This window comes from Giraffa tippelskirchi, chromosome 9, assembly GCF_054371585.1.
Source record: "Giraffa tippelskirchi isolate mGirTip1 chromosome 9, T2T-mGirTip1v1.2.pri, whole genome shotgun sequence".
NCBI lineage: Eukaryota > Metazoa > Chordata > Mammalia > Artiodactyla > Giraffidae > Giraffa > Giraffa tippelskirchi.
In genome coordinates, this window is record NC_137283.1 from 73,919,048 (window position 1) to 73,932,598 (window position 13,551).

The following is a 13,551-nucleotide window of genomic DNA, read 5'->3' on the forward strand; positions in this document are numbered from 1 at the left end:
AGTGATGATGGGAATAATGATGGTTCTCCTGAGCCAGGTGCAATACTCAGCTTGCGGTCAAGTTTAATTCTCTAAACAACTGTTTGGGGGTATCTATTTTCAACTCGTTTTGCAGTTAAGGCAACAGAGCTACAGATGTATTAACTAATTTGCTGGAGGACATACAACTGAAGAGTGTCAGAACAAACGGAGATTCAAACCGAGGTTTACTGGGTACCAGGGCCCCCGTGAATCCCCACATCTCTACTTTCCTCTAAAAGCTTCCACTGTATTCCTATAGCAGTTCTCAAAGTTTCCACTATGTTCTTATAGCAGCTTGCCTGTGAACTTCTCCACATCCTGATTTTTTTTTTCTTTTCAGCAAATGTTCCCTTGCTAGTCCCTCCTTCAGGATAACCTCGTTAGCTTTGGGGACACACCCCTGACTAGGCCTGGCCTTACTGGGTGGCATCTCCCCACCCCTTCCCTCTGCTTTAGCTTAAAGTAGCACCAGATGCTTCTGGTCCACTCCCTTTGCTTTTAGCCCTCACAAGGGCAGGAGGGACCAAGGCTGGCCCAGAACTCAGCCCTGGGGTGGCACTGAAGGGGTCTTGGGAGAGCATAGACTCCCCTACAGTCCCGTCTTCACTGGGACTGTTGGCAACGAAGGAAAGCCAGTTGGGAAAATGAAGAGCTTATGGTAAGACTTTGACATGGAAAACAGTGGTGGGGAGACTGGACTGGGGGTCCTCAGGACTAGAGGTCTGTGTTTTTACAGTAGTGGTTGGAGGGGAAGAGAATAGGTGGGGAGGTGAGAGGAGAGAGAGAGGTTTAGATGAGAGAGAGAGAGAAAGGAGCAAAAATGAGGGAGAGAAGAGAGACAGCCACCAAAATGGAGAGGCAGAAAAGAAGATAAACAAAAGCAGAGACAGAGATACAGGTGTGGAAACAGCAAGACAGGTAGGTATGGAGAAGGCGAGACAGGAAAAACCAGTCGACTCATAATCATTTTAGAATAGGAGTTGGGAAATTGAGAATTCATTAAATCTCTCAATCGAATTTAATAAAGAAAATGGAAAACATAAACTAGACTGAGGACCAGTCACCTGCACTCATCAGGTGTGCCACTTTTAAAACAGCGACAAAGTCCTCACCTGGAGGGACTCCTGTTTGAGCCATTTTTCTTCTCTCCTCTTTAGGAAAATTCCAGTTCTCGTCTTTGTATGCAGTTTCCTGGGGACCTGGGCATCAGCGACTGTCAAGCGTCGCCCAAGTAAGAGGTCCCAGTTTCTCGATTTCAAAATACTACTTGTTCCCTGAAAGGACTAGGCAGATCTGTGGCTGAGTGAGGCAGCCAGGGTCCTTCACACCCTCCTTCAATCCTGCTCTGGCTGTGGGTGTATTTCATGGCCATGATCAGCGCTGCATGTGGAAAAGTCCTGGCTGTGACCACAGTTGGGCAGGAAACCTAATCTGTGTCTAGCCCAGCGCCTACCTGGTTCAGATGGTGGTTGGTCATGTTAGATGTGTGGATGGATGAATAGGTAGAAGCCAATAATCTGAGGTCAGATGAGGTGTAAAGAGTATGTTTGATGTACTGAAATTGCAGGCCAAAGCTACGTAACTGGAAAATGCTTTTCCTGAAATCTAGGAAGTGTCTGTCACCAGATGAGTCTCAGAAGGGCACTGGGTTTGGACAGTTACAAGAAGCCTTTGTGTTGTTGAAAAAAGCGGCCCTCCCTACAATCTTTTACTTGCTAAGAAGAACCAAATTTCATTCTAGGATTTTTCATCCTCCTTGTGATTGAGGGTTTAATTCGCATGATTTCTTTTCTTCTTCTCACTATTCCCCATTCTAAGATGCTGGGAACCCTTATTTGATCCCTTAGAAGAAATTTATGAAATCAAGTGCATTCTCTCTATTTATCTAGGCTTAGGGAATCCTAAGAAATCCTCACCTCCTCACTTGACAAAGATTCTTAAGAACTCCACTTTTCAGAAGTACCATTGAACTGGGTCTGAATTCTCTCAGGATTTCTAAAATTTGCAGTGCTTAAAGCAATATATTCTAGCCCAAGCCAAATAGGCTTCTGACACTGTGCCATTCAGAACATCATGCAGATGTGGTTCCAAAAAGAACAAATTCCAAACTTCCCCAAAGGGAACATTTTCCCAACACAAGTTATTAAAGCAACTTTGTCTCTTCAACCCAGGATGGGTTGCATATGAATAAATTACAATCATAGGGTTGTGGAGTTAAAGCCAAATATACTACGAGTAATGAAGCTGTTTAGTATAATATTACACTGTAAATAGCTGCTCAGCTCTTATTATTTTGGGTATATTCCTATGATCTCTGTAGGGGTTGAGGTAAGATGACATACTATCTCTTTTGCAGGGTTCCCTGTTAATTCAAATTCCAATGGTGAAAATGAACTCTGTCCAAAGGTCAGGATTGGACAAGATGATTTACCAGGTGAATAGCAGTGTATCATATCAACAGTGCATGCTTTCTATAAATCTACCTGATACATCTTTTATTTGGAAAGGTTCTGGAGGGGAATGAAGCCAGTCTCATTTATCTTGTGCTCCCTTTCTGTAGGATTTGACTTGATTTCTCAGTTCCAGATAGATAAAGCAGCATCCAGAAGAGCTATCCAGAGGGTAGTTGGATCAACTGCCTTACAGGTGGCTTACAAGCTGGGAAATAATGTAGACTTCAGGATTCCAACCAGGTAATACAAAAAAAAAAAATACTTGATTTAGTTTTTTGCCTCAAACACAGTTTTAAAAAAATGAAAATCTATCCAATGTTAGAGAGTCTTTCCTAGCTCAATATTTCTTGGATCACAATTTTATTTAAAGATGAAGGAATTTATTTACCTACCTATCTTTAGGGCCCAAATATGTGAATGCTTTTCATGTTTTCAGCGTGTAATTTACTTTCCATTCCAGGAAAAAAAAAAATCACTGAGACTATTATACATTGATTCAGGACATGTTCTTATTACTTTGCTCTCTGTTTTTCTATAATTTGTCTGGTTTTTGCCTGAAAGGACCCTCTGTGAAAAGTGCCAGAGGTTAAGCATAAATTTAACTAGAAACCACCCAGTGGTTAGAAGGCTCACAATGGCGCTGTTCAAGCATCCCGGTGCTGAAATAGATCCACACATCCAATGCTTGGCTCCTGGCAGGACCCAGACCAAACTAAAACTAGAGTAATGATGAGAGAACAATGACAGTGATAATACTTTTAAAAATCCTGTATCTCCTTCCCCGGAGCTAAGCTTTTTCTTCTTTAAATCATTTATAACTGAGGTGTTTTAATGCATGTGTAAGTATTGAGTCATGACATTGTTATGAATGAGCTTCAGGGCTTTCAGCTTTATATCACCTAAATACCTTAAATGTGATATTGATGCTGATTGAATGTTTTAGGTAAAAAATATGGTTAAGATTTCTTTAGTATATGAACAAGAAAATTAGGACATCGATAGAAATTAAGATGTAAAAGTAAATAATGACTAGTTAGAACAGCAAAAGGAATATCATAGAAATGCTAAGTGTTTATAATAATGAAAATTTTGGTAAAATTAGAATATTCTGATATAGTGCCAGATTGCAGATAGAAATTAATGTTTTGAACAAATTATATTTTATAAAACAATAATAGTACACTGTATAAGCTCTTTTTCTAGATTTACTAATCAACATCAAATTGCATCCTTCTTACAATTTTGTGGTGGGGACATTTTTATCCATATTTCATGGAAGAGAAAACTGAGGCCAGAAAGTTTAAGTTACTTGCATAACATCACACGGTTAGGAGGCTCTGAGAGTCTTGAAATCCAGGCAGAATTGTTTCATGGACTGTGCCTCTAACCACTACCCCATAGTGACCCTGGCAACCAGTGCATTTGGAAAGATTAACAGCATGATAATAGCCATTGATATTTTCATACATTTTCTTTTCATGTACAGAAGGGCTGGATGTATTCTCAAATAAGCTTTAGAATACTCTGATTTTTATTCTTTAATAAAATGATTGAATGTGACACCAGACCCTTAATGCTGACCTTTCTTCTCTAAATGTAAGGGACTGTCTGGACTGGCATTAATTCTACGTTCAGAGGTGGAGGCCAGGCAGCCTTCCTTCCTCCTGCTTGGCTTTCCTGTTGTTGTTCTCTAAGCACCTAAAGATGTCATGACATATTTTTCATAGGCTGCAACTAATGTCCCATATTCTCTATCTTTCTGACTCCCTGTCCCCACAAAGACTAAAGGCTCTTGTTTTACTTATTAAGATATGAAGGAAGAAGGAGGAAGGAAGTGGAAGAAGAGAGTAGGAGAAAGAAATAAAAAGGGAAGGAGGAGAGGCAGGGTTGAGAGGGATGGAGTCCCTTGGACAAGTTGCTTAAACTGTCTTTGACCCAGTTCCCTCAGGTTAAAATTAGGAATAATAACAATGCCATGGGTTGCCATGAAGAGTAAATATTACTAAACTGAGAGGGCTCCAGTAGAACCCGGTACACAAGGGCATTGGTGGAGTGTTTACTATAATAGTGGAGAGTACTAGAGGGCAGAGATGCTTGATGGGGGTCTCTTCACCTTGGTGGGCTCTCTTTTTGAGTTGCCCTGCACCAACCAACTGAAGTCGCTCACTCGTATCCAACTCTTTGTGACCCCATGGTCTGTAGCCCACCAGGCTCCTCCATCCATGGGATTCTTCAGGCAAGAGTACTGGAGTGGGTTGCCATTTCCTTCTCCAGGGGATCTTCCCGACCCAGGGATTGAACCCTGATCTCCCGCATTGTAGGCAGACGCTTTACCATCTGAGCCACCAGGGAAGTCCAAGCAGTCCTGCTCAAAAAAGGCACAAACCGGAATTGTTCTCAAACCATGCATGCAGTAGACTGTCTTAACTTTTAAGGGGATTTCTGTGCTGGAGAATATAGGCTGATCTTCGTGGGAGGGAGACTATAGCACATGGAGCTAACATGATAGAATCATATTTGTGGTTATTTATCTTTTCAATTTTTTAAAAATGTTCATAACTGCATAATTGTGATGCTTTTAATTCTGTATTTTGGGCATAAGAGTTTCACATCCTCATCTCATGCTTCAGACATGCTGTATTTGTTTGCAGCAATAAAAACAACCTTTAGCTTTTCATGGGTTAAGGTCATAAACAAATGTTCCATGGTCCCAAGACTTCGTATCTTTTATTCAAACTGTATGATTCTCCTTTTAAGATATTCTGTGCAGACTGTAACATAATGAAATAAATCATTTATAGATTCAGCCTCTTTTAAATTATGTACGCTGTCAAGTTTACTTATCGATGTGCATAGCATATTTTCAGGAATAGAATCTTAGGTATCCAAAAAAGACAATGGGACCAACTGTTCTATGAATTAGACTTGTGAGGACTTTTAAATGGTCTTAGGTATATACAAGTACATGTATATATTTAACCAATTTGAACACTAAAAGGAATTTTCGCTTCTTACCATGTTTCTCCTCTTAATTTTAATGCATTAACTTAGTTTGAAAGATTAATAACATGACAGTCTGGATTATATTTGTACACACACATATTATACTCACATATATGGAGAGAGAGAGAAGGAGAGAGAGCTGGATACTCTTGACTTAACAATATGTCCATAAATGATTTGTTTTCTAGCAACTCCATCCGCCTCCCATTAAAAAAACAAACAACAACTTTTCATTACATGACCAAGTCAGAAGTAAATGAAGACATTTTGTCATATCCTACCTTCAAAATAATCTCTGTGCTCATTTAGCAGGAAATATTTGATGAAATACAAATTGGGAGATATCCCTCAGTTAACCTCCTAATGTCTTTGCAAGGGAGTCACGTGAAGAAGTTACTGTGACTTCTAGAATCAAAACAAATAGAGTTGTTTTCCTTGATGAAATTCTACTGCCTTCCCCAGTACATCTTTAAAGGTGACACATACAGTCTTTAAAAGCCTAGGAAGTTAATGCTTTAAGTAAGAGGAGACGAAACATCAGGGTTTATCCTCTTTCTTGGAAAACCTCACACCTCAACAATAACTATTTTTAACTAACCCCCCCCCATTCTTTAAGTATCCAGTTAAATTCATATCAATTATTGAAAAGAATACTCAAAAGATTATATTTGCAATTTAAATTGCAAAATTGCCAAATTTCACCATTGAATAAAACTTTTAAAATGTATCCCCTAGTTCCAAATTAATTTACTTGGTTAAATGAGATGTATGACGTTCCATAAGGTTTTATAATTACACAGTAGGCAGTACTTTAAACTGTCATTAGTGAGCCTCTTAGTTTCTCTAGAGGGCTCTCTGAAATAGGTATAGTCTGAAAAATCTCAAGTCAAAGGAAATCATCTATATTAAAAATATTGAAATATGTATGTTAGACATCTCCATCTGGGGAAAATAGGATAGCAAATAGTTGCTGTAAATTTTTTTTCTTCTTTAGCTCCAAAGTGAGTCTTTTTAAATGTACATGTTTGAACCTCCCATACACATGACAGATATAAAATATATGTAGAGAATTGAAAGCTTTTCAAAGAGAATAATAAGCATCACCAGTAATTAGTTAAAAATAAAAGCTGCAAATGAAATTCACCCAGTATTATAAATAAAAGCCAAAGTCATATTAGACAATAATGGCTAAAAGAAGTACTTGGATGAGAAGAGTACTCAAAAGAAAAGCTTCACATTTTTGTTAGTTTTATAAAACTAACAAAAAATGACACTTGTTGACCTAGTTGATCCATTTTATTGAAGATTTGCAAAAATATTTGAAGTGAAAGAAGTTATATGTTTGCTTATGCTATAATAAAGATGATAAAAATTTTTATAGTTAAAGACAGAAAATCATAGCAAGTTGAATATTTTCACTTATAACTAAACATTCGTGGAACTGAGGTATTTTTTGGTTTAGGGATTTTTGACCCCAACAATATATCTTATTGTAACTGGCATTGCATATATGGCAACACAATACGTTTATATGTGTTGGAGCTTTCCACCTGGCTCAGTCGGAAAGCAGTCTGCCTGCAATGCAGGAGACCTGGGTTCAATCCCTGGGTCGGGAGATCTTCCGGAGAAGGAACTGGCAACCCACTCCAGTATTCTTGCCTGGACAAAAGAGCCTGTTAGGCTACAGTCCATGGGGTTGCAAAAGTTGGGCATGATTTAGTGACTAAATGACCATGACCACCACCATATTAGTTTGTAATAAATAAACCACTATCCACTTAGATATTTCTTCTTATCTTTTCTTCTTTACACAGAAGAGGGCTATAAAACTGGAGTATGATCTGAAGGACGATTATCTGAGTCTTTGGTTCCTGATCCATATCTGTTTTAAGCAATGTCAAACAAAATTAATTGGCATCTAGTTTTCCTAAACTTCCCTGGTGGCTCAGACGGTAAAGCATCTGCCTACAATGTGGGAGACCCGGGTTCGATCCTTAGGTCGGAAAGTTCCTCTGGAGAAGGAAATGGCAACCCACTCCAGTACTCTTACCTGGAAAATCCCATGGACAGAGGAGCGTGGTAGGCTACAGTCTATGGGGTAACAAAGAGTCGGACACGACTGAGCGACTTCACTTTTCCTAAGATTTATCCTTCGCTTAATAATTTTTCTATGCTTATAAGGAGGAAAGTAGAATGATACAACCTTGAAAGTAGAGATGTGAAGGTGATATTTACATTTGCTAGGTCCTGATTTTTAGAAGTTTGGTCTTCAGCCTTGAGCCGCTTGGTTTCAAGAGAAGACCACCCAAGTAGCTGGTGCTGGTCCAGACGGCTATCTCCAAAGAGGAGGAGGATGCAGGAGGGACACTGATGTCTTATTACTGTCACTTAAAGCAGTAAATTAAGAAGGGGCCACAGTTTTTACCGGCAGATTGGAGAACAACTGGGTTGCAGTAGAGAAGTAAGAATTGGTCACCTTTCCCCTGTCGCACGTCCACTGACAAGCAACCAGCTGTTACTTTAACTTTGTACTTTGAAGTTCCTGGAAAAGACAACCATGCTCAGTGTGAAGGGACTGATCTCACGTCTGCAAGTGACCGATTCTAAAAATGCTTATGTGAGTCTAGGTTATATTTGGGGAGGAGAAGATCCAAACAATTATGGAAATAACATAATCCTAACATGTTACATTAAAATAAAATTTTAAGAATCTGCTTTAATTAAACCTGTTGTAAATTGGTAGAGCTGATTTGGATTTCAAATGTTCTCTTCTGTCATTTGTGGAAGAATGTTGCCAAGAACTTTGCAAGAATGTGTTTTTTGGCAGAATGTGTTTTTTGGCAGAATGTGTTTTTGAGGTGGGATTGCTGAACAGTAGCTCTTTAGGTAGCATAAATAGTAACATTGTTGAAATTATGTGGCATTTGGGGAGCTACCTTAGCTATGAGGGAGTTTTTTATTTAATGTGTATTTTAAGATGGAACTTTGATGCATGTGAATGGACTTCAGTAAAAGTCTTTATGAACAGTCATGAAAGAACAACTAGCATGTGGGTTTCACACTGTGGTGTTTCTGTAGGTCTAGAATCTAAAATAGCATAATTAGGAAATATGGTAATACACCTGAGGACAAAACATGAGTTATATTTACTGTCTTAAAATTTTACTCAGGCATTTATATCCCAGTGGGCTGCCTGAAGAATATTCCTTTCTAACCACTTTTCGGATGACTGGAAGCACACTTCAAAAGCACTGGAGCATCTGGCAGATTCAGGATTCCTCAGGGAAGGAGCAAGTTGGCTTGAAGATTAATGGCCAAACAAAATCTGTCTCATTTTCATACAAGGGGCTGGATGGAAGTCTCCAAACGGCAGCCTTTTCGAATTTGCCCTCCTTGTTCGATTCCCAGTGGCATAAGATCATGATTGGCGTGGAAAGGAGCAGTGCAACTCTTTTCGTTGACTGCAACAGGATTGAGTCCTTACCGATAAAGCCAAGAGGTCAAATCGATGTCAATGGCTTTGCTGTGCTGGGAAAACTTGTGGATAATCCTCAAGTCTCTGTTCCGGTAAGTATACAGCCATACACTAAGGGAGATTAAAACGAATCCAGAATGGTGAAAATTAAGACCTCAGCATCTTTAAAAATCACCTGAATATCTTAAACAATGGACAGTTATTCATTTTTTAAAAGGTCCTCCCATCAGTTTTTCAAAATATCATTAGTGCCTCTTTCGGGCGTAGCATGGAATGGGGAAGCAGAACCAGTTGAGTAGGCAGGTCCTGGTCCCGAGGAGCTGAACGTCTACTGGGAAGATGCTGCATGACCACCTGGAGAGCCCAGAATCCGTTGAGGCAACTTGCAAAACCCCACACTAGTGTGATACATATTATGTAAAAATAACCAATGGCCATATTCAAAGTAAGGTTAGGATGAATGGTAGATTCGGTTAATCAAGAATCCCATTCTTCTCAGAAGCAATGGAGCTTGACATGGAAGGATTTGAATTGGTAAAAGAAGGAGAAAGTGCATTCTAGCTGACAGCAAAAGAATGAAAGGAAAAAGAGATAGAGAGGAAATAAACCATGTTCAAAGATTGGGAGCCTGGCTGGTTTGGATGAAGGGTACATGTACAAATGTGAGTATGTGTGTGAGGGGGCGTAGTGGGGGTCAGAGGTAGTAATTGCAGGGTGTGAGAGGTGAGGTTAGGAAGTCATGTGGTATCTGATCCAGAAGATGTAGAAATGATGTAGATGGCACAATATTTCTTTATTTAGAAGTAGGTCTTGCTTGACACATTATGAAAGTAAAGGATTTTAGAGCTCTGTTTGTGATTGTGCCATCGAGACCTATGGATATAAAGATAAGGAATTACATAAGGACACATAAACTTGTGCCAACTGGTACCATATACTTCTATCATTTTGAATTGTTAAACTTTCACTGTGTTATCCTTTAAAAGGATATTAGATAATATTACAGAAATTTAAAAACTAAATCTTACAGGGCAAGTGATTTTTTGGAAAAAACTAAAGAATTTAGAGCTCAATAAATAAATGATTGATCCCCCCACTCCCTTCTCTCTCTCTGGTACAGAGTTGTTAAATTCTAGTCACAGAACTCATATCATGGAGTGTAGCAGGGGTGACACAATGATTTTGAATAGTTCCTGCATGCTTCTCCAAAGAAAGAAAGGTTAGCAGACATCTCAGTGATGGAATTGTTCAAATAACCTATCTTCCAGGGAAGAATTGTGATTAGTGTGAAGGGTAGTGTGAAATTTCTATATTCTGTGATGGACAGGAAGCAATTTATAACTTCCACATTACTGCTCTGGCTGGTAGACACTTGAGAAAGTATTTCTCCAGCTAATGAGTCATCACACCTCAAGTGGCTGGGTTAGAAAGCCAATGGGACCACCGGTGCGCCATCTTGAAATTTTGTGCAGCAGGATCTTTGCAGTGGCACCAGGGCAGCCTTCAGACACACAGCCTCTGCCATGTCTGTGTCACTTCTGGACCATGAGCGAGGGGAGGGAGACTTTAGAGTACATCTTCACTGTGATGAATATCAATCAAGCACTTGTATAACTGATTTAATTCATTGTTCTTGAAAATTATGTCATCATTATAATTCTGAATTCTGCATGCTAGGATGCTATTAAGCTGTCTAATGGCCAGAGCAGTAAAGTCATAGTATTATTAACTATGTTATAGTCTAGCCAGTCACGTCACAGCTAACTGTGGGTTATCTGCCAAGTATAGTCTCACATCACAGTGGAGGACAGTTAGGACCAGTTATCTTTGATATTATTCTGCCATGTGCAGGAATGCAACAAAGAACCTGGCAACTGGAGTTATGTTTTGCTTTTGGTCCACCAAGGAGCTTTTCAGAATCAGCACACTGTCCATGCTAAAAGTATTTGCAACAGGCATGAGCAATTTTTTCCCTTTGTACTGAATTCTGATTCCATCACAAGGAAACCCAAAAGAGACTTGAGCCTAAAGTCTCTTTAAAGTTCCGTATTTGATGATGTGGTGTGGTGACTAAAATAGATCAAGGTTATAGGCCCTCCAAATCCTCCTTACACCCAAGGATAGACAGTGATAATGTCAAATTCAAAGTTGTCACCAAAATGTATTCCTCAATTTTTACCCTGTATATGACAAAGCAGTAGAAAATTCTACATAAGTAAATCCCATTTATGCCTTTTTAGCATCTTAATACCCCTAATGTACCAATTTAAAGTTTTAAAAGTGCTTTTTTTCTCTCATTAACTTACTTTATCCTTTCAACATTTCATAAGATAGCAAGCACAGATAGGATTAGTTCCATTTTTTCAGATGAAGACACAATCTCATGTAGATTTCTTGGCTTGTGAGAAACAGTATTGGGCATAAAGTTTATAGTCTTCCTTATTTTCTCTGTGCCAACTAACTTTCCTTTGAGAAAAACAGAAATATGTGTAACCACATATCTTTCTTTATAAAGGATATCATTGTTTTCATTTTGGAGGTATTTGTGATTTGCATAAATGTTTTAGAATCTACTTTGCAGGACAAATGAAATTCTTTTTTAAAAGAAAGAAGTATATACAGTAGCAAACATGTCCTCAGACATTGGTCCTACTTGTATTCATTTAGTGAACTTTCATTTTGTGCCTCTATACTGGGTGCACGGGGTGCAAGCCACAGATCTTGTTCTCCCAGTTCCTGGGGGGGTGAGTGGCTGAGATGAGTGAGCAGTGATAATGTAACATGATTAGGACCAGGAAAGTGGACAAAGGGACAGGCTCCTCACTCACGTCAGGGCAGGGAGGCATAGGAGTGAAGTCCAGAGGTGTTTCCTAGGGGAAGGGGCCTGTGAAAGGAATTTGGAGGTGAACAGACTTATCCAAGATGAGATAAATCCAGTGTTCTAGGAAAAGGGACTCTCACATGGGAATTCCCAAATTTATGAATTCTCCTCTTTTCTAGCTTCATTAATTTCCCCACACTACCCCTCACTCTTCTAGACTAAGAAAGTCAAATACTCATGAGAGTCTCCAGACAAGCCCAAATGCCCATGAGTTGTCCCTACACTCTTGCTTTTATTTTCATTTATGGTCTGTGATCTTCTCACTTTGGCTGTGATCTGAAGTTGCTGGCAATTCCTGGTCCCTTGGAAGACTTACAGTGATGAATGATGTTATCTGAGTGTTCTGAGGGGCAGAAGACATGTCCTGGTGGGGCACTTCCTTCTTGACTGGAGACAGCAAATATTCAGTATCACTTGTGAGAAAGTTTAAATTAAAATGAAATGTGCCAATAGCGTGAAAGCGACAAGCTGCAGTGTATTTTTCCATTTTTCTTCATGAAATTGGATTCCTTCTAATCTTTGAGACTCTACATTAATTGAATACATTTTTCAGGATCAGCACTTGGTTTTCTTTAGAAAAGCAAACATTCCTTCTAAAGGTATTAATAGATGTCAAAAGGTAGCCCTCGGAACTGCATAATGAAAATGCAGTGGAAAATGACACTTGATGGAGCGCTGACGCTATGAGACTCATTTATACTGCTCTTGTTTGTGATTTCTCCCAATCTAGCCCAACTTTTGTCTCTTTCTGTTTTCTAAATTGGAAAAGGGAACCAATTTCAGGAGGTTTCCAGACAGCTGCTCACATGCGCTACAACTCAAACGCCTTCACATCACTCATGGTTATTTAGTGGGCACAGAGCATTTATAGTTTTCCCAATGTACTGCTATAATACATAGTTAGTTTGATTTCATAGCAATGAGTTCCATGTTTTCTATTTGCCTTTGTGCCCATATTTGAGGTTGGTGCCATTTATTTCACTGCAAAGCTCAGTTTCCTGGCATCACACCATAAAAACATGTTATTTTATGGCAGATTCTTTATTGTTTGCTGTCAGCATGATTGCCCAGGAGAGTATTTGGCACAGCTCTGTTAGAAAACAAAGTCAGCCTTTCTACCTTTTCAGGATGTACATTAGGGGTTTGGGCATGTTTGAGGGAGGATATGGCTTTATAAACACATGATTCAAATCCTTTATCTTATGCACGTTTTGAATAAACCAATGCAGAAGATATGACTAATCAGACAGATAACAATGCTTTTAAAAGTATATTTCAAATGGGTTGCACTATGTTACTTTTGTTAAATTCAGAGAAAATATGATTAGCAAAACTTGTGATGCAGAAGACGTGTCCTTCTCTCTACCCCACAGAATTAAATCATACTAACTTCCCAACTGTAAAAACAAACAAAGCTTCATGAATGATAACACGGGAAAAATAAACTATTAGGTTCTGATTAATATCATTTCTGGTATTTGAAAATATTATAGGAAAGTTATGTTTTCTGTGATTTAAGGAAGGCATGATATCTATTGTACTAAATATCTAAACTCTTAAGTTTGCTTATTATGTTGTTTTTGACAAGTGCTTTTTGCAAATCCTCTTTCAATTGGAAGTACTAAATGCAAGAGAAATGATAGTGTTACCTATACATGTGCATAGAAAATACTTTTTATAACACTTTGGTGTTGTGATTTGATCAGAATATTTTTGAA

The 13,551-nt window shown here is 38.8% G+C and overlaps 1 protein-coding gene across 1 annotated transcript in view; it reads left to right on the forward strand.

Annotated features, from left to right (window-relative positions):
• Positions 1–656: 656 nt before the first annotated feature.
• Positions 657–13,551, forward strand: part of COL9A1 (collagen type IX alpha 1 chain) — an 87,201-nt gene continuing 74,306 nt past the window's right edge. The window contains 5 exon segments of the mRNA XM_081529387.1: positions 657–679; positions 1,179–1,252; positions 2,378–2,455; positions 2,582–2,714; positions 8,648–9,044. Of these exon segments, the coding sequence (XP_081385513.1) occupies positions 666–679; positions 1,179–1,252; positions 2,378–2,455; positions 2,582–2,714; positions 8,648–9,044 (696 nt within the window). The 5' untranslated portion in view covers positions 657–665.